At 46.3% G+C, this 18,917-nt stretch overlaps 1 protein-coding gene across 9 annotated transcripts in view; it reads right to left on the bottom strand.

Annotated features, from left to right (window-relative positions):
• Positions 1–16,017: 16,017 nt before the first annotated feature.
• PTPN13 (protein tyrosine phosphatase non-receptor type 13) overlaps positions 16,018–18,917 on the bottom strand; it is a 981,974-nt gene continuing 979,074 nt past the window's right edge. For all 9 annotated transcript variants that reach the window (XM_086961883.1, XM_086961888.1, XM_086961886.1 and 6 more), the window contains one exon: positions 16,018–16,858. In XM_086961883.1, coding sequence (XP_086818009.1) covers positions 16,778–16,858 — 81 coding nt within the window. In that variant the 3' untranslated portion in view covers positions 16,018–16,777. The remainder of the gene's footprint in view (positions 16,859–18,917) is intronic.

Below are 18,917 nucleotides of genomic sequence, written 5' to 3'. Positions count from 1 at the left end.
AGCAGGAAGTTACAGGAGGAAGACGGTGTAGGATTGCATCTTGTTAGAAGCGCCTCACAATTCTTTATGGAGATGCTGTCAATTTTAGTGATATGTATTGTTTGCCTGAATACAACAGCTAGACCACCTCCTTTTTTGGCTATGTGATTTTGGGTGATTATTTGATAGCCTAGAGGAATGGCTTCATGCAGGACTGTAGCCATATCTTCTACCAACCATGATTCGGTTATGAATAGTATGTCTGGTTTTGCATCGGTGAGAAGGTCGTAGATGTGATGCTTGTTTTTAGAGAGGGATCGAGCATTTATTAGTACACAGTTTAGTGAGTAGCCTTGGGTGATAGTGGGACTTTGTTTGGTGGAAGAGTGATCAGTATTGTGTGGGTTTGTTGCAGGTGTGTTTTTAGTGCTGGTATTAGCTGTATTAGGAAAGCAATCGTGTAGCTGTTCTGTATCATGTTCCTCATCCAGCATGCTAAGAAGGCATTTTGATGGGTCTTCATGTGTATGTGTTGGAGATGGTGTTTGAGAGTGAGTTGGAGTGCTGTGTTGCTTTTGTGGTGTAACATAGTTGTGAAGTAGACATGGGGAAGCAAAGTTGGGATGTGTGGCATCTTGCTTATATTTTTTGTGTGTGTTTAAGGGGTAAGGTGTATGAGTCAGGGGAGGTGGTGCAGCATGTGGGTCATGAAGTAATGTTCTAAATTGTCCAATGGATGAGAGGCGGTTAGAAGAAAGGTGCTGTATTGCTGTATCTGTGTTAGGTGTGGTGGAAGAGTGAAAGCTTGGCATTGGAGTTTGTTCCTTTGTGTGGTTTGAAAGGTGGGTATATGTTTGTATTTTGTGATGGTAAGTATTATGAGGTGATACGCTTTGAAGGATCTTGTTGTGCTGGTGTGTGTGATATGTTTTGCTTTTGAGTAGTAGTGAAAAAGGGTGCTGATGTATATGTTTCATGCAATGGATTTGGTTGTGTAGTTTTGTTTGTGAGAGGAGGATGTGACATAGAGGGGGTGGTGATGTGTTTATGAGTAGAGTGTATGTTGTGTGTAGGAGGGAATGAAGTAGAGGGGAGAGTGTTTATCTTAGACTGGTTTGTTGCAAGAGTTACAAAGTGTGATGGTGTGCAGTGTGTGTGTTGTGTGTTAGTGTTATTATGGTAGAAGGGGGAGGAGGGTGTTTGTTGGACAACTGATGGAAGGATGAGTATACCTTTCTAAGTGATAAAATGTGGTCTGTTATGTGTAATTACAGCAGGGAGAGTGTGTCTGTATGGGATGTAGTTATGTATGGTGTTGATTGGCGTTGTGTTAGTGATTAGTGTATTGGTTAGTGGTTTAAGATAGAGTTGTGTACTGTTTGTAGGTGATGGTGGATATGTGTGGTAGTTGTGATAGTACGGTGTGTAGATGTGGTTTGGTTGGGTTTGTAGTGTAGGCTGGTACATTAATCTGTGCATAGTGTTGTGCGTTGTGTACATTTGGTGTGAGTGTGTTGCTCTGTTTGTGGATGTGGATGGTGTGGGCTGGGTATTGCTAAATGAGAAAAAGGGCAGCATTTCTGGACCTAGTCCCGACCAGTCTCGAACAGGCTCAAACAGGCAACTGCCCTTGTCCTCTCTGCCCTTAACAGGCTCAAAAAGGCAACTGCCCTTGTCCTCTCTGCCCTTAACAGGCTCAAACAGGCAACTGTCCTTGTCCTCTCTGCCCTTAGCCTTGACGCCCGGGCTGAGACGCCCTAAGCTTGGCCTTTTTTATAGCCCTAGTAATCAGGTGACCCCTTGAGCGAATGGGAACCCTAGCCCTAACACTATCCAATCACAACACTAGCCCTAAAATCTAGAACCAATAGGAGACCAGGACATTACAGACAATCTTAGCCCTAGTCCAAGCACCCAATCAGTTCAAAAACCCTGATCTGTATGTCCAATAAAGACCCTAGCCCGACCAGTAGTCCCAAAAGAAGTCCATTCAACCAATGGCACAAGTAGCCCTAGTCCCTACTTCCAATAGAAAGCCTAACCCTACTCTAAGTCCCACACCTAGTCCAGCAACCAATCACACCAGAAGCCCTAATCGCTACTTCCAATTAAAGGTCTAACCCTAGCCCTAGTCCCACCCTACTCCCAACAACCAATAACATAGGAAGCCCTAGTCCCTGCCTCCAAAAGAAATCCTAACCCTAGCCCTAGCCCCAACCCTATAATGATTGAATCACAGACCCAGAAACCAATCAGAACCCTCAAATACCCAACCAATAAGGACATTAACCCTAATCCAATAGAAACACCAGATACAACCACCAATCAGTGCAGACATGTATGAACCACTAGCAGACCATATAAGGTCCCAGCGACCTCAGACAAGGTTTGCTGGCCAGGGAGCTGGAAGCTGCTTCTCCTGTTCAGAATCTCCTAGGAGACAGACAGGCTCAATCCACACTTTGGACTTCAGCAGGTAAGGGCCTCACTAACTTGAAATCTAACAATACTGTTTGAATAAAACTTTACTCCCCCTGCTGGCCAAAAAATGAAGAGCACAGGCCCTAGTAAAACACAGTTTAAAGAGCTCACAGAAGCACCCTCTGATGTAGAAAAATCCCTGTTGCTGGGGAAGGTGGGGGGCAGGGGGGCTGGTTTCACTGGCTTGTGAACACAAAATGGTGGCTGGGAGTGCACTGTTTTAACATACAGGTCTTAGAGCAGAGCAAAGGAGAAATTTGGAGGGAAAACAGAATTGTCACCAAGGAATGAGAGGGACAAACTACAGAGGTTGGACTGCATATCCCACAATTCAACACACTAAATGGAGGCAATCATGGCCAGGGAAAACCACAAATTTAAAACACAACACAGGTGATAAAATATGCAATTACAGGCAGGCTAAAACTAAAACATTTAACTGTAACAACCACAGGCATAGACAGTAAACACAAAGTGAAAATCGTTTTTTAAACAACTTTTTGTCTTGGTAAGAGACAGCACTAGTCTGTCTCCTTACCACTTCCTGGACTCTGCTCACTGCAATCTGGGGCACATGTAGGCTGCAATTCACAAGATGGAGGAGAATGATTTGGGGTGCACCCAGCAAGGTCTTTAGGGGCCTGGGCAGGTGTGAGAGGAGGGCTCAGACTTGCCTGGTAGCTGAATAGCCAATGGTCTGCTGGCCAGGGGGTGGGGGTTGGGCAGCTGCTTCTCCTGTTCAGAATCTCCTATGAGACAGTTAGGCTCAATCCACACTTTGGACTTCATCAGGTAAGGGCCTCACTAACTTGAAATCTAACAATACTGTTTGAATAAAACGTTACTCCCCCTGCTGGCTAACCAACGAACTGCACAGACCCTAGTAAAACACAGTTTAAACAGAAGCACCCTCTGATGTAGAAAAATCTCTGTTGCTGGGGGGGGGGGGGGGGGCTGGTTTAAATGGCTTGTGAACACAAAATGGTGGCTGGGAGTGCACTGTTTTAACATACAGGTCTTAGCACTTTCTCCACAAGAATTAGTGTAAAGGATGAGGATCCGATATAGCCAAAGAGAAGATTCAGAACAAGCATCGACAAAGCCAATAGGTCTCAGCCCTATAATGTGAGCGCTGAGCTGTTGGCTTTGCTAATGTTTGTTTGTAAAGTATGGTATTTTTGGGATACGGTGGTACGGCCCCTGCTGCACATGATGATAAACTTACAGCCCAGTAGGTGTAGTTGTGTGGGGTAGGGACATGAAAGAACAACATATCTCAGTAGTTGGTTATGTATGAAGTGAGCAGACACTGTGTGAGAAAGAGCAAAGTTTGTATTCTTCAATTAAATGGAAGGGCATGAAGGATGGAGTGCAATTGCAGCATATCCATGTTGTTAAAATGTTATTGAATGTGGTGGCAGAAAATGGGCAAAAGAACATGAAGGGAGGTTGAGAAGGTTTGAAGTGGAACAGGAAGATGTGGGGGGGGAGGGGGGTCTTCCAAATGGCCAACTGTTGTGGTTGTTTTCAAGCAACAGGGGTGAAAAAGAGCACAAGCATTGTTTGAGATGAAAAGCACATGTGTGAGAAAAAGTGCTGGGACACCACTGCACTTGCTGCATCAAGAGAGGCTACGCCCTTGGAAATGAGGAGCAAACTCTTGGGATGGAAGAGAATATGTAGATGGGTGAAATGAAGAAAGTATGTGGTTAATGGATACGTCTGGGGCACGGTGTTACTGCACTTGCTGCACAAAAGGAAGATATAGGCCAGGATGTGTAGCTGCGCTGGCTACAAATAGGAGAGGATGTGTTGGGGAAGGGGTGCAGCAAAGAAGGGCGACAGCTGCTTGTAGTGTATTTATAGGACATACATGAAAGAGGATGATTTGTTGTTAAAAATGGAGCCACATACAAAATGTATAGAAGTAAGCAGTGGGGAAGACAGTGTGTGATGTCCCTGGTGCGAGGAAGGAAATAGGCTTCTTGAGTGCTTTTAAAATTCAAAATGAAGTATTAACTTGTGGTCAATTGGTCCCTGAAGCCACTGCGTCCTGGTGTCACTGCACCTGCTTCATGAATGGTTAGTACTCCAGTGGAAGTGCAGATGCCCTGTCCCCAGGTAGGTCGCCCCACCCTCAGCCGCCACACGGTCCTCCTGTGCCGCTGTCCCACTGCCGCTGCCCACTGTGTCCTGACCGCCTCTCCAGCTCCGCGGTCTGTCTTGCTTTGCCTGTGATTGTTTCTTGTATTTTTTTCTCCTTCTGTTCCTTAAACTGTGCTTACGACCTTTGTTTTTTTGTTGCCACATATTGTTTACTGTTGCTGCCGCTCTTCTTCACTTGGTGCCCTATCCCCCCTGCCCCCTTTTGCCTTCTGTCACCATCCCGCTCCCGCCCCTCACGCTTTCCAGCCGCTGAGTCCCTTGCGACCCCGCCCCCCTGGGGTCCCATTCGCCGCCCCACTCCCACCTCCCAGCTGCTCCTCCCTCTCACAGCCCCTCATATGGAGACCGCGCAGCGGGCGCGCCGCTGGCGGGCCGAAGGCGCGCCAAAGGCAAGCCCGTCTGTGCCCGTCCGCACCTGGACCGCGTCCAGCGCCAGAACCCCTGGCCCCCACCGTAGCCAGTAAACCTGACTGAGATACAACACCGCCGCCCTCAATTCAATCAACACCGGACGACCACCTACCTGATACCGAGCCACCCCGAAGCGCACCCACGGACCCTTCTCCTGCCTAAGCTGCAAATTCACCTGTGCCCGAAACTGCACCCCATCCAGCCCAGGCAACAGCAACCACCCCAAGTGCATCCTACTCAACACCCGCTCCATCCACAAGCACGCCGTCGAACTCTGGGACCTCCTCGACACAACAGCGCCAGACGCCGCCTTCCTCACGGAAACCTGGATGAACGCCTCCTCAGCCCCCGACATCGCCATAGCCATCCCGGACGGCTACAAGATCATCCGAAAGGTCCGCGTCAACCAAACCGGAGGAGGAATCGCCATCATCCACAGGCGCACCATCAGCATCTCAACCAACTCTGAAGATACCCTCACCACTGCCGAACACCTACACTTCCAGATCCGCACCGACCCCAAGACCCCCCTCAGAGGAACCCTCATATACAGACCCCCAAGCCCACGCACACAATTCAGTGAAGCCATCGCTGACCTCATCAGCCCGCATGCCCTCGCCTCATCAGACTACATCCTCCTAGGAGACCAGAACTTCCACCTGGAGAACAACAATGACAACAACACCATCACCCTACTAGACAACCTCGCCAATCTTTGACTCAAGCAGCTGGTGAACACCCCCACCCACTACGCCAGCAATCTTCTTGGCCAGCGACCACGTTACCGTCAGCCACTCTACCAGACTACAATGGATAGACCACAGCTGCATCCATTTCTTCTACAAGAAGACCACATCCCACCACCACCCGCAACAGATCCCTCGCAGATGCTGGACCAAAGTCACCACAGACCAGCTAACCACATCACTGAGCCAGAACCCACCAATCAACACCGCGGACACCAACGACGCAGCCCGCAACCTCACACAGTGGATCATCATCAACTGGGCCGACACCCTTGCACCACTGAAGAACCCTCCAGACAAGCCCGGCAACAGAAAAGCCACATGATTCACCGACGACCTCAAAGAATCGAAGAAATCCTGCCGAACCCTCGAGAAAACCTGGCGCCACGAACAGACGACAGAAAACCTGACAGCCCTCAAGAACGCCACTCGCAAACATCACCAGCTGATCCACACCACTAAAAAGACAAAGTTCAAAGAGCGGCTGGACAACAACATACACAACAGCAAGGAAATCTTCAGCATCATAAAAGAGCTCTCCAACCCCAGCACCAACAGCAACGACATCACACCGTCACAAGACCTCTGCAACTCCCTCGCCATGTTCTTTCACTGCAAGATCACCGACATACACGACAGCTTTGGTGATCAGACTCAGACTCCGCCCCCAGCCACTGAACCAACGCCCCCGACAACCACCCTCAGCGACTGGACTCCCATCAGCACTGAAGATGCCACCCACGTTATGAACACCATCCACACCGGCTCTCCCTCCGACCCATGCCCTCACCACATCTTCAACAAAGCTGACACCATCATTGCACCCCACCTCCGGAACGTCATAAACAACTCCCTCACGTCCGCCACCTTCCCAGAGAGCTGGAAGCACACGGAGATCAACGCCATACTGAAGAAGCCCACGGCGGACCCTAAAGACCTCAAGAACTTCCGCCCCATCTCTCTTCTTCCCTTCCCTGCAAAAGTCATTGAGAAGACCATCAATAAACAGCTGACCACATTCCTCGAGGTAAATGGCTTCCTCGACCCATCCCAGTCTGGTTTTCAAGCCAACCACAGCACCAAGACCGCCCTCATCGCAGCCACCGATGACATCAGGACCCTGCTTGACAACGGGGAAACAACCGCGCTCATCCTCCTAGACCTCTCAGCCGCCTTTGATACAGTCTGCCATCGCACCCTAATAACCCGCCTCTACAATGCTGGGATCCAAGGTAATGCCCTGAACTGGATCACCTCATTCCTCTCCGGCAGAGCCCAGAGAGTCCACCTTCCTCTCTTCCGCTCAGCGGCCACCGATATTATCTGCGGCGTACCCCAAGGCTCTTCGCTCAGCCTAACCCTCTTCAACATCTACATGAGCCCCCTCGCTGCCATCACACGCAAACACAACCTCAACATCATCTCATACGCCGACGACACCCAGCTGATACTCTCCCTCACTGAAGACCCAGCCACCGCCAAATCCAACCTCCAGGAAGGAATGAAAAACGTCGCAGAATGGATGAAACTCAGCCGTCTCAAACTGAACTCAGACAAGATGGAGGTCCTCATCCTCGGGCCTTCCCCATCTGCTTGGGACGACTCCTGGTGGCCCACAGCACTGGGCACCGCACCGACACCCACGGACCACGCACGCAACCTGGGATTCATCCTGGACTCCTCCCTCACGATGACCAAGCAAAGTCAACGCCATCTCATTTGCATGCTTCAACACCATGCTCATGCTCCGAAAGATCTTCTGGTGGATCCCTACGGAAATCAGAAAGGCGGTCACCCAGGCCCTCGTCACCAGCTGACTGGACTACGGGAACGACCTCTACGCAGGAACCACAGCCAAACTTCAGAAAAGGCTCCAGCGCATACAGAACGCATTCGCACGACTCGTCCTCAACATCCCTCGCCACAGCCACATATCTGCCCACCTGAGAGACCTGCACTGGCTCCCCGTCAGCAAAAGGATCACCTTCAGGCTCCTCACCCACGCACACAAAGCGCTCCACAACACGGGCCCCGAATACCTCAACAGCCGCCTCACGTTCCACACTCAAACCCGCCAGCTACGCTTCGCCAGCCTCGCCCTCACCAGCGTGCCACAGATTCGCAGAACCACCTCAGGAGGAAGATCATTCTCCTACCTGGCTGCCAAGACGTGGAACTCCCTAAATCACTCCTCACCTTCAGGAAACACCTCAAGATTTGGCTCTTCGAGCAGTAGCAGCACCCCCCCCCCCCCCCACGCCCACCTCAGTGCCTTGAGACCATCACGGGTGAGTAGCGCGCTTTACAAATGCATTGATTGATTGATGCAAAGAGGGAGAGGAGCCATAGAAGATCAGTAATGGAGGTTGCCGTTTCAGAACGATACATCCTCGTAGTTTTCAGTTTACTACATAGTTAATAAAAAAAGAGCAGCATCATGGCCAGCGAGTCATTGGCTGCAGTGCAATTTAGGAATGTTCGTGAGAGAGAAGTGAAATAAAGCACCCATCTGTGTTGGTTTTATTTTTAGGGCATGGTGGCACTGCACCTGCTGCACATCATAAAGTTATGGCCCGGTAATTGTAGTTGTGTAGGGCAGGAAAGGTAGTCTTGGAGGCATGTTAGGGTGGAGCTAAGAACATTCCTCGCTTGGGTGGGTTTGTAAGTAAAGGACAAGGCTTAAACAAGCATAGTTTGTATTGTAGAACAGGCTGGAAGGGCATGAAGGATGCAGGGCCATTAGTACAGAGCAGAATGCTGAAAGTAAAGTCCAGAAAGGCAGGCGGCCTCTGAGTGATAAGACAATGTAAGTAGAGACAGTGGAGCCAAAAGGAGTAAAAGGAAATTAAGGGGTTCTGTTTAAAGTAGAACAGGGAGTGGGGGAGGTGCATGGGGGGCTTAGAGAACAACACATTGGCTTCTGGTTGTTTACAATTAGCAGAAAAACCACAACTTGTGCGGATCATGATGAAAAGCAGAACGAAGACGACCATCTCTGGGCCACTGCACCTGCTGCACTGACAGAAGCAAGGAGTCTAAAAATGCGGAGTTAAAGGCTAGGGATGGTAGAGGGCTATGTAGAAATAATGAAATAATCTGGGTTGAATGGATTTGTGTAGGTAGGGCACTGTGCTCTGCACCTGCTGCACAAATGAAAGCTATGGTCTGGTAAGTGCAGTGTAAGAGGTGAAGGGGCAGTGTTAGGGTTGGCTGGGCAGGGAAGAATGTTGACAGGTAGTGGAGATGTCACTAAAGTGCTGGTAGTTTACAAAAGAGCCAAGTAAACAATGTGTGGAAGTGCACAATGCCTCTATGCCAGGCAAGAAATAGGCTCCTGTTTAAAATATAAAATGAAGCAATGGTCTGTGATCAATATGCTCCTGATTCCTCAGTGTCTTGGTGCCATTGCACTTTCTGAATGAATAGAAAGTACTCATTGGCAACTGCAGGCGTAAAGTCAATGGACAGGAGATGGAGGGACGTGTGTGTGGTCTCTTAAATGAGCAATGATGGAGAGATGTTCTTGTTACAGAAATACACGTATGTGTAATTTGTAGGCTAAAACCCAGGCAGGCAAAACATAATTTAACAATCAGGGATGGCGTAGCTGCGGCAACATAGTTTGATTCTGGGCAAGTCACTTATCTTTGTGTCTAAAAACATAGATTGTCATCCGCATGTTGCATGATGTTCTGTTTAAGGGTTAGGGTACAGCCTCGTAAAGGGAGTGTAGGAGGGGCGCCAGTGGACTCCACAAGGAGACTGAACTCAGCCGAAAGCAAAGTAAACACCGAGCAGTCTGGAAGACACAGCTTGACATTTGACCTCTGTCTTTGAATGCACAGTAAATGTGACGAGATAAGAACAAGATTTACAGATCTGTTTACAGAAAGGGAGCTCTCGGAAGGATACTGGTAAGGAAAATGCTACTTACCAGTATGCCTCTGTTCTTGGCATGTAGAGCTGCCGAATCCTACATTTAGCAATAGATCGCCACCTGGTGTTGGGCTCAGATGATTGCAGGTTGTTGTTGTCTTCTTGGAAGAAGTCTTTTGTAGTCACGAGATAGGTGACTCCTCCCTTGGACAATACTGCGCATGGTCATCGACTCCATCTTCAGATTGTTTTTCGCCATGATGGGAAATGATGGAGTTAGTAGAATTAAAGATAAAAAGGATGTCCATGCGTGTGCATCTAAGTAAGATAAATACTGGAACGGATACAAGTCCCGGGTAGGCGGGAGGGCATGTAGGATTCTGCAGCTCTACGTGCCAAGAACAGATGCATACTGGTAAGTAGCATTTTCCGTTCGAGGCATATGAGCTGCGGATCCTACATTTAGCAACAATTGTGCAGCAGTGTCTCCCCTAGTGGTGGTCGCTTGTATCCGTTGCAGCATACTGAAAAAGTGTTTTAAAGACAGCTTGGCCTACTGCAGCTTGCTGCTTGGCTTGCACATCGACACAATAGTGTTTAGGGAAGGTGTGTATTGTAGACAATGTTGCTGCCTTGCATATATCCTCTAATGGTATGTTTCCTAAGAAAGCCATAGAGGCTCCTTGTTTGCGAGTGGAGTGTGCTCTAGGAGGAACTGTTAGTGTGCGTTTAGCCTTGTGATAGCAGATTTGAATACACTTAACAATCCATCTAGCAATACCTCCTTTAGAGATAGGATTGCCTTTGTGTGGGGGAGAGAAGGATACAAATAGTTGTTTTGTTTTCCTGAATGATTTAGTTCTGTCTGTGTAATATAGTAGAGCTCTTCTAACGTCTAGGGTGTGCAAAGCTCTTTCTGCAACAGAGTCTGGTTTTTGAAAAAACACTGGTAACTCTACTGATTGATTTAGGTGAAAAGGAGTAATCACTTTTGTTAGGAATTTTGGATTAGGTCTAAGAACCACTTTGTTAGGATGTATTTGAAAAAATGGTTCTTCTGTTGTGAATGCTTGGATTTCACTAACTCTTCTGAGAGAGGTAATGGCAACAAGGAAAGCAGTTTTCCATGTTAGAAATTGTAGTTCACATTTATGTAATGGTTCAAGGTGGGGGGGGGTCCCATGAGTCTTGTAAGGACTACATTTAGGTTCCATACTGGAGCAGGTGGTAACCTGGGTGGGATTATTCTTTTTAATCCTTCCATAACTGCTTTTATTGCAGGTACTCTAAATAGAGATAGATGTTGTCTATTTTGTAAATATGCTGCAATAGCTGCTAAATGCAGCCATATGGAAGAGTAATCCAAATTGTACCTTTGTAAATGTAGAAGGTAGCAAATTATATTTTGGATGGAAACGTCCAAAGGATCAATGTGATTGTTGTTACAGTATATTGCAAATCGTTTCCACTTAGCAGCATAGCATGCTCTGGTAGTGGGTCTTCTAGCTTCTTTAATTATTTATATACAGTCTGGTGGTAGGTTTAAGTAACCAAACTCTAGGACTTCAGGAGCCAGATTGCCAAATTCAGTTGGCTCGGTTCTGGGTGTCTTATGAGCTGTAATTTCTGATGTGGAACCATGAGAGATCTAGTAGTGTGGTGAACCACGGTTGACGTGCCCATGTAGGGGCCACTAGTATCAGTTTGAGGGACTGCTGTCTGAGCTTGCGTACTACTTGTGGAATGAGTGGGAGAGGCGGAAAAGCGTACGCAAATCTGCCAGACCAATTCATCCATAGTGCATTCCCCTCCGACCGTGGGTGTGGAAACCTGGCGGTGAAGGTTGGCCATTTGGAGTTCTCGTGGGTGGCAAACAGGTCTATTTGTGGATGCCCCCACATTTGAAAGAATGGTTGAAGTACTTGTGGGTGCAACTCCCATTCGTGAATCTGTTGAGATTGCCGACTTAACAGGTCTGCTATCTGGTTGTGAATCCCTGGAAGGTGTTCTACTGTCAGATGTATGTTTTGAGGAATGGCCCATCTCCAAATGTTCTGTGCAAGTTGGGACAGTTGCAGAGAGTGTGTCCCCCCATGTTTTTGTATGTAGTACATGGCTGTCATATTGTCCGTTGGGACTAAGACAGCTTTGTTCTGGATTTGTACTTGAAAAGTTTTGAGTGCCAGGAAAATTGCTAGCAGCTCTAGGTGGTTGATGTGGAACTGTTTCTGTTGATTGTTCCACTGACCTTGTGTGGTATAATGCAGTAGACGGGCTCCCCATCCTGTGAGGGATGCGTCGGTCGTGAGCACTACTTGTGGAACAGGTTCTAGGAACGGCCGCCCCTTTGTCAAATTTTTGGTGTTCCATCATTGTAGAGAGCGATATGTACGGCTGTCCACCAACACCAGGTCTGTAAGCTGACCTTGAGCCTGATTCCACTGTTGTGCTAGACATTCCTGTAGTGGACACATTTGCAGTCTTGCGTGGGGAACTATGAAGATGCAAGACGCCATCATCCCTATTAATTTCATGAACACTCTGGCTTGTAGAGAGTGCTGGCATTGAAAAAGGGAGACTAAGTTCTAAATACTTGGAATCCTGGCTTGACTGGGATAGGCTTGAGCTACTGATGTGTTTATAGTAGCTCCTAGATATTGATGAACATGCGAAGGCTCTAGGTGCGACTTTGTGTAGTTTATAGTAAACCCTAAGTTGTGCAGTGTTTGAATTGTTTGCTTTGTGTGTTGTGCACACTGGTTGTACGATCTTGCCTTTATGAGCCAGTCGTCTAGGTAGGGGAAGACATGTATTTGTTGTCTTCTGAGATGTGCTGCCACTACTGCTAAGCACTTTGTAAACACTTGTGGTGCTGTTGTAACCTTGAATGGAAGGACTTTGAACTGATAGTGTTGTCCTTGTATGACAAACCTTAAATACTTCCTGTGCGCAGGATGTATTGGAATGTGAAAATAGGCGTCCTTTAGGTCTAGTGTGGACAGAAAATCTCCCTGTTGTAGTAATGGGAGTACCTGTTGTAAAGTGATCATGTGAAAATGATCTGATTGAATGTAGTGATTGAGTGGCCTGAGGTCGAGAAATGGTCTTAAAGTCCTGTCTTTCTTTGGAATTAGGAAGTACAGGGAGTAGACTCCTGTTCCTTGTTTTTGTAATGGAACTACTTGAATAGCATCTTTTTCTAGGAGTGCTAGAACTTCCTGTTGATGCAGAGTTATGTGTTCTGCAGACATTGGACGCTGCCTGGGCGATATGTTTGGGGGGGGGGGGGGGGTTGCTGTGAGTTCTAGGCAGTAGCCATGTTGGATAATTTGTCTTACCCACCTGTCTGTTGTGATGGAGTTCCAGACAGGTAGGAACTGTGAGAGTCTGCCCCTCACAGGAGTGGAGTGCTGTAGGGGAGGCAGAGAGAAGTCATTGTTTAGGAGCGGAAGAGGAGCGGTTGGTGTTACTACCTCTACCTCTTCCTTTGTTGTTATTGCCTCTGTATCCTCCTCTAAAAAATCTTCTATTAGAGGAGGTCTGCGTGTGTGTTTTAAAAGATGATGTTGTGTTTGCTTGGAGCCTCCTCTATAAGAGGAGCGGCGAAAGGAACCTCTAGCTTGGGTGTCTTGTAACGCCCCCATAGACTTGGCGGTATCTGTGTCCTTCTTCATCTTTTCTAATGTGTTATCTACCTCCGGCCTGAACAATTGGTTCTGATTCAAGGGCTGGTTTAGAATGGTAGTTTGTACCTCTGGTTTAAAACCTGAGATGCGTAACCACGCGTGACGCCTGAGAATAACACTAGTGTTTACTGCTCTGGATGCTGTGTCAGCTACATCTAGTGCATATTTAATTGAGGCATTTGAAATTAATTTGCCGCTGCTAGATCTTTGTGTTGATCTGGTCGGTGTTCCATTAACTTTTCTAGTTGATCGTAATGGGCCCTGTTGTAGCGTGAGAGTAAAGCCTGTGTGTTTGCTATGCGCCATATGTTTGTTGCTTGTGCAGCAATTCGTTTCCCTGACGCATCAATGATCTTGGACTCTTTGTCAGGCGGGGGTGTGTCCCCAGAAGTTTGAGAATTGGCCCTTTAGCGCGCATTAGACACTACCAAGGAGTTTAGTGGCAGATGACCTTTAATGTATACTGGATCAGCTGGTGCTGGCCTATACTTTTTCTCAATTCTAGGATTTAAAACCCTACACCTTCCTGGATCTTTAAAAATCTCTGGAGCATGTTTTATGACTCCCTTAATCATTGGTAGTATTTGAGTAGACCTTTGTGACTGTTCAAAAGTGTCTAACAAGAAGTCCTCCTCAATGTCATCAGAGTTCATGGGAACCCCATGGTAAAGAGCAGCTCTGTTTAACAAATGATTAAAGCCAACACTGTCCTCTGTAGGGGAAGGTTTTGTTGGGTAGTACTGAGGATCAGGGATGTCTGGTGCATTATTTGGTGAAAAATAGTATGCATCCTCATCATCCTTAGGGTAATCTGTGTTAGCCTCCTGATCTAAAGGGTATTGATGTGTTTCTGGAACATCACCCCCCCCCATCCAAATCATACTCCTCATCAGTGTGGTGTGATGATGCAGGAGAGTGAATAGAATTTATAGGTTGATATGGAGTAACAGGAGAGGAAGAAGGTGAAGGAGAGGAATGGCGCATTGGAGAAGTTGCACAGTCCTTTTTGGCAGGGACCACAGGTGTAAGTGGTGTTTCTGCTGGTCTCTTCTTATGAGGAATTGCTTCCACATGTCCAGTTTTTGGATTAATATGGACTTTTTTCTGTTTAGGATCTGGTTTAAATAGTTCTTCCTCTTCTTTAACCTTCTTCGGCGTCGATTTTTTCGGAGCCGATAGAGGTTGTTTAGTACTTTTTGCCTTATGAGGAGTACTTGAGTCTTTTGGCAACGTTTTCGGTGCAGAATGTTGTTTAACCTTATCTGAGGTCTTCGGTGCCGGTGTTATAATTTTTGGCATGGAGACAGGTTTTGCTGGGCCTGTGGCGCCGGAAATTGGCTTCCCCTCCTTGTTTTTTGAACCGGAAGGTTTCTGGGTTGAAGCTTTCGGGTTTGATACAGTGTTTGTCTTTGGCGCCGATGGTACGGGTGCCGAAGTGTCTTTGTCTTTGTCTTTTTGTGTTTTTTATATTCGGTGCCGACGAATCCTTCGGTGCCGAAGGATGTTTTGGTGCCAATGGAGGAGGTGCAACTGGCACATGGTGTCTCTTCGGTGCCGAGGCACCGGAAGGCGTACTGTCTTTCCTCGGAGCCGGGCCTGAAGGCGGGGCGTTAGAGGGTAAATGTCGGTCTTGACTGGGCCCCATGGGCGGAGTGCTGACCGTTGCCTTCTGTTTGGGTAAAGTCTGTCGTGCAGGGGCAGATGTACTCACGGGTTGTCGAGACGGGATCGAATCGTCCGAATCCTCTGCCCCCGATATTATGTGGAGATCTGGCAAGTCTTCCTTTGCGCCGAGTGGAGCCTCATCTTCGGAGATATCTTCGATTGCATATTCGTCCCCGGAGACGTCTTCTTCGACGATCTCCTCTTCAAAGATGGCCTCCGGTGCTGGTGCTGATCTTCTCATTTCGTGTCGATGGGCCCTCCGATCTCGAATAGTTTTCTTCGATCGGAAGGAGGCACAGGCTGTGCAGGTCGACTCGTCGTGTTCTGGCGAGAGACAGAGGCTGCAAACCTCGTGATGGTCGCTATGAGGGAATTTTGCTCGACATACCGGGCATCTCTTGAATGGAGCTCTTTCCATGAGGCGTAGGCCGCAAGGCACCGACGGGCCCAACGGCCCGCGTCGTCGCACCAGAATGTAGCTGGTGATGTTGAAAGTATATTCTATGTCGAAAGAAGTTTGTTTGGAGTTTCTCGCTTCGAAATAGCAGAAAAAGTCTTTTTCTAGCCGGAGCGGAAAACTTTCATCCGAACCCAGTGGCGGAAAAAAACAATCTGAAGATGGAGTCGATGACCATGCGCAGTATTGTCCAAGGGAGGAGTCACCTATCTTGTGACTACAAAAGACTTCTTCCAAGAAGACAACAACAACCTGCAATCATCCGAGCCCAACACCAGGTGGCGATCTATTGCTAAATGTAGGATCTGCAGCTCATATGCCTCGAACATATGGTTTTGGAATGGGAGAGACAAAATGTACCTGGAGAGCCTAAGCCAGCAAATGGAAAGCAAGAAAAAGTGGGATATAAACCACTTAGCCAATGGCAAGCAACAGGCAGAATGCATTCCCAGGTCAACTTTCTGAAACGACCCAAGATGTGTTTCGCATACCACACAGCTGCACTGCATGGTAGGCTGTGACCTAAAAACACTCACTAAGCAATATATTTAAACAGGTTGTTTTATTTACAAAGCGGATTGGAAAAGTCTAGTCATTCATATGCTCAGACATGTAATAATTCATTTTTGTAAAAGTATATAAATATATACATGAAATTTGATAAACTGTGATAATTACAATAAACATTTCCTACTTTTTTCCTATGCAAATAGTCGTTTGCAAAGCTTTAAATACTGCTTTCAAGTATCTCCTATAAAATGGTCTAATTTATGAAAATACTGAAATAAAAAGAGCTCTGCTATAAACAAGCGCCACATTTAAAAAACAAACATACAAAGTGCCCATGGTAACAAAGTCCAAAATGGTAAAATACTGTCTTATATTCTCCACTGGTTCTCCGCCCTTCAAGAAATAAAAAGCATATACAAAAACTATCCGGCGGATGTCTGCATTTGGCATATAACAAATAAATTCCACTGTGGTTATACATTCTATAACTAGAACGGAATAAGCACGCTGCAAAGGCAACATAGTTTGTCTCTTTTTATAAATAATATTTACTGGTATAAAAAGACCCCCAACATCTGGGGTCAATTATAGTGGTATAGCTTAGGTCTGACATCTGACAGGCCTAAAAGAAAGCATCAAAGTAATCATATGTAACGGGTATGGCAAGTATGAAAGGTAAAAAGAGACATATATATATATATATATATATATATACACAAAAGTTGAGTGTCCTCTTCCCCTTCAGTGGCCGTCCAAATATAGATCTTTTTGTAGATCAGGCAAATCAGTTGCTTTTGTAATCATTTGCTCTTCTGCTTCTCTTCTACTTGTAGACACTTAAGTACATAAAGGATGACTTGATAGCAAAATATATACTGCTCCTGAGGACAGAAAACAAAATAAAATCATTGAAAGTACAAGAAATGTTTACAAGGCACTTTTATCCAGACCTCATCATATTTTCTCATTAACAAGGTGACAGATTAGACAGTTGTGACATATAGCTCACAATATTATCCATTCATAAAGCAGTAGTAATTAAAAATGTTAGCACAGGCTTACTTCATGCCAGTGATTGCAAGCTGTGAGGACTGGTATTTTTGGGACCTGGACTTATTTTTCAACATCAGTCGGGGCAAGAGGGTGAAAGACATTAAAGAGGTAAATAAAGAGGAAAGGGGAAGGGAAAGAGGAAATCAGTGACAGGAAGAAATCAGGGATGTAGAAGTATCAGTAAGAAAGAGATAAACAGGAAATGTACGGTGGAGAAAGAAAGAGGACTATGGTGGAATAAAAATGAGGTACTCGTGATATTCGGCACCTGGCCATTCAGCAGCACCAGCAGTGGGCGCCTAAGAAAAACTTTGGATCCTTGCAACAGTCTACACGTCTTGGTTTATGCTCTGAAAATACAGTGAGAAGACCCTTGCTTAGAGAAAAGTCCTTCAATAGTATAGAAGGAATGTATTTGTTTCCCCAGAAACAATGTTTTCTGAAAAAAACAAATATAAGGCCTTTCTTCATATACTACGTAGACTTCACTTAAAGGGTACATTCAAAATTGAAACATGATATAATTTTACAGACTGCCAGGTTTATATTTCACCCATTTCCCTGCATATTCAAAGGAATGAAAACTAAGAACCTGATTTAGACTTTGGCAGATTGAAATTTACTCTGTCAGGGTGAGCACCCACCTGCCAAATGTAGAGATGTCTGCCAGGCCAGCGCACATCTCTAGCATTTACAGGACCCACCATTTTGGTGCTTCCTGTAAATGCTTTAAAAGTTTGACAGTCGTTTCCATCAACATGACTGAGCCATACGTCAAAATTTCACAAAAAGAAATTATTTTCAAAAACAAAATGTCAAGCGGGATTTTAATTCAATGACCACCTCAACATGGGAGCTTTCGTCCATGGCGTGAGGGGTCACTTAAAGGTTTCTCTTGTCCCTAGCGGTGATGGACAGTGAGAACTGCCCATATGTTCACCCACTCTAAATAGGGCGGGAGGATACATGGCCAAACCTCCGATGGCCCAAACTTTACTGGGCCAGTAATGATGTATTTAGGCAGCGGAGATTGAGTAGTCTCCACCATCTAAATGCTCAAGATAGAGTTGGGCCGAACTTTGCTATGGCGGAGAGGGTACCTCGCTGCCCCTCCAAAGTCAAAATCAGGCCCTAAGTGTGGCCAGTGGAATTGTGAGATTCTGCAAGTGTGACATTTTTTTCACAATTATGGATTCATCACACTTGTCAAATAATCCACCATCTGCTGAATAGATTGCAGATGTCAACATAGATTCATTTCAAGCTCAAACAGATCAAAAGCTACTAAAAGAAAATGGCACTTGTGGTGCCATGGAATGGCAGACCCTTGTCAAAGGGTAACTGTTCTCCTTTTATTTGCTTGCTGTTAAACTTGTACTAATGAGGTGAAAATTACGCCTAGGACGTTTAAATATTCCATCAATGACAAAAGAGTGAAATAATGCTGCCACAGAATGTGCCCATTATGCTGCATAACAAATTTTCTCGCCCCATACTTTAGCCAAGCCTCTTGCATATTTGCACCTCCACTATTACAGAATTCCAGTGACCCAGCTACATGCAGTATAACGTCCCACTACTTTTACTCTTCTGTATATGCCATAAAACCTTTAAAAGATCAAAGCTTTTTATTGACCATTTTATTGTAAATGCACATCACCTACAATCTGCGTCTGGCAAGGCCATACATTTATAAAAATTAAGGACTCAATATGTACAACCTATCTTACACCAGTTTAACCCTATCCCCAACATCCAGATGCACTTTCCATCAAGAGTTACCCCCTTTCTAGCCCATTCTATGATCAGAAGGTAGTTCCACTCAACCTCCTCTCCCCCTCCACCACAATTGTGAAGAGTAGCTGGTATACTGGAGAACACACTGAG

Source organism: Lissotriton vulgaris, chromosome 3_1 (assembly GCF_964263255.1).
Source record: "Lissotriton vulgaris chromosome 3_1, aLisVul1.2, whole genome shotgun sequence".
NCBI lineage: Eukaryota > Metazoa > Chordata > Amphibia > Caudata > Salamandridae > Lissotriton > Lissotriton vulgaris.
Note: the sequence above shows the minus strand (reverse complement) of the source record. Positions and strands in the feature narration are given on the sequence as shown.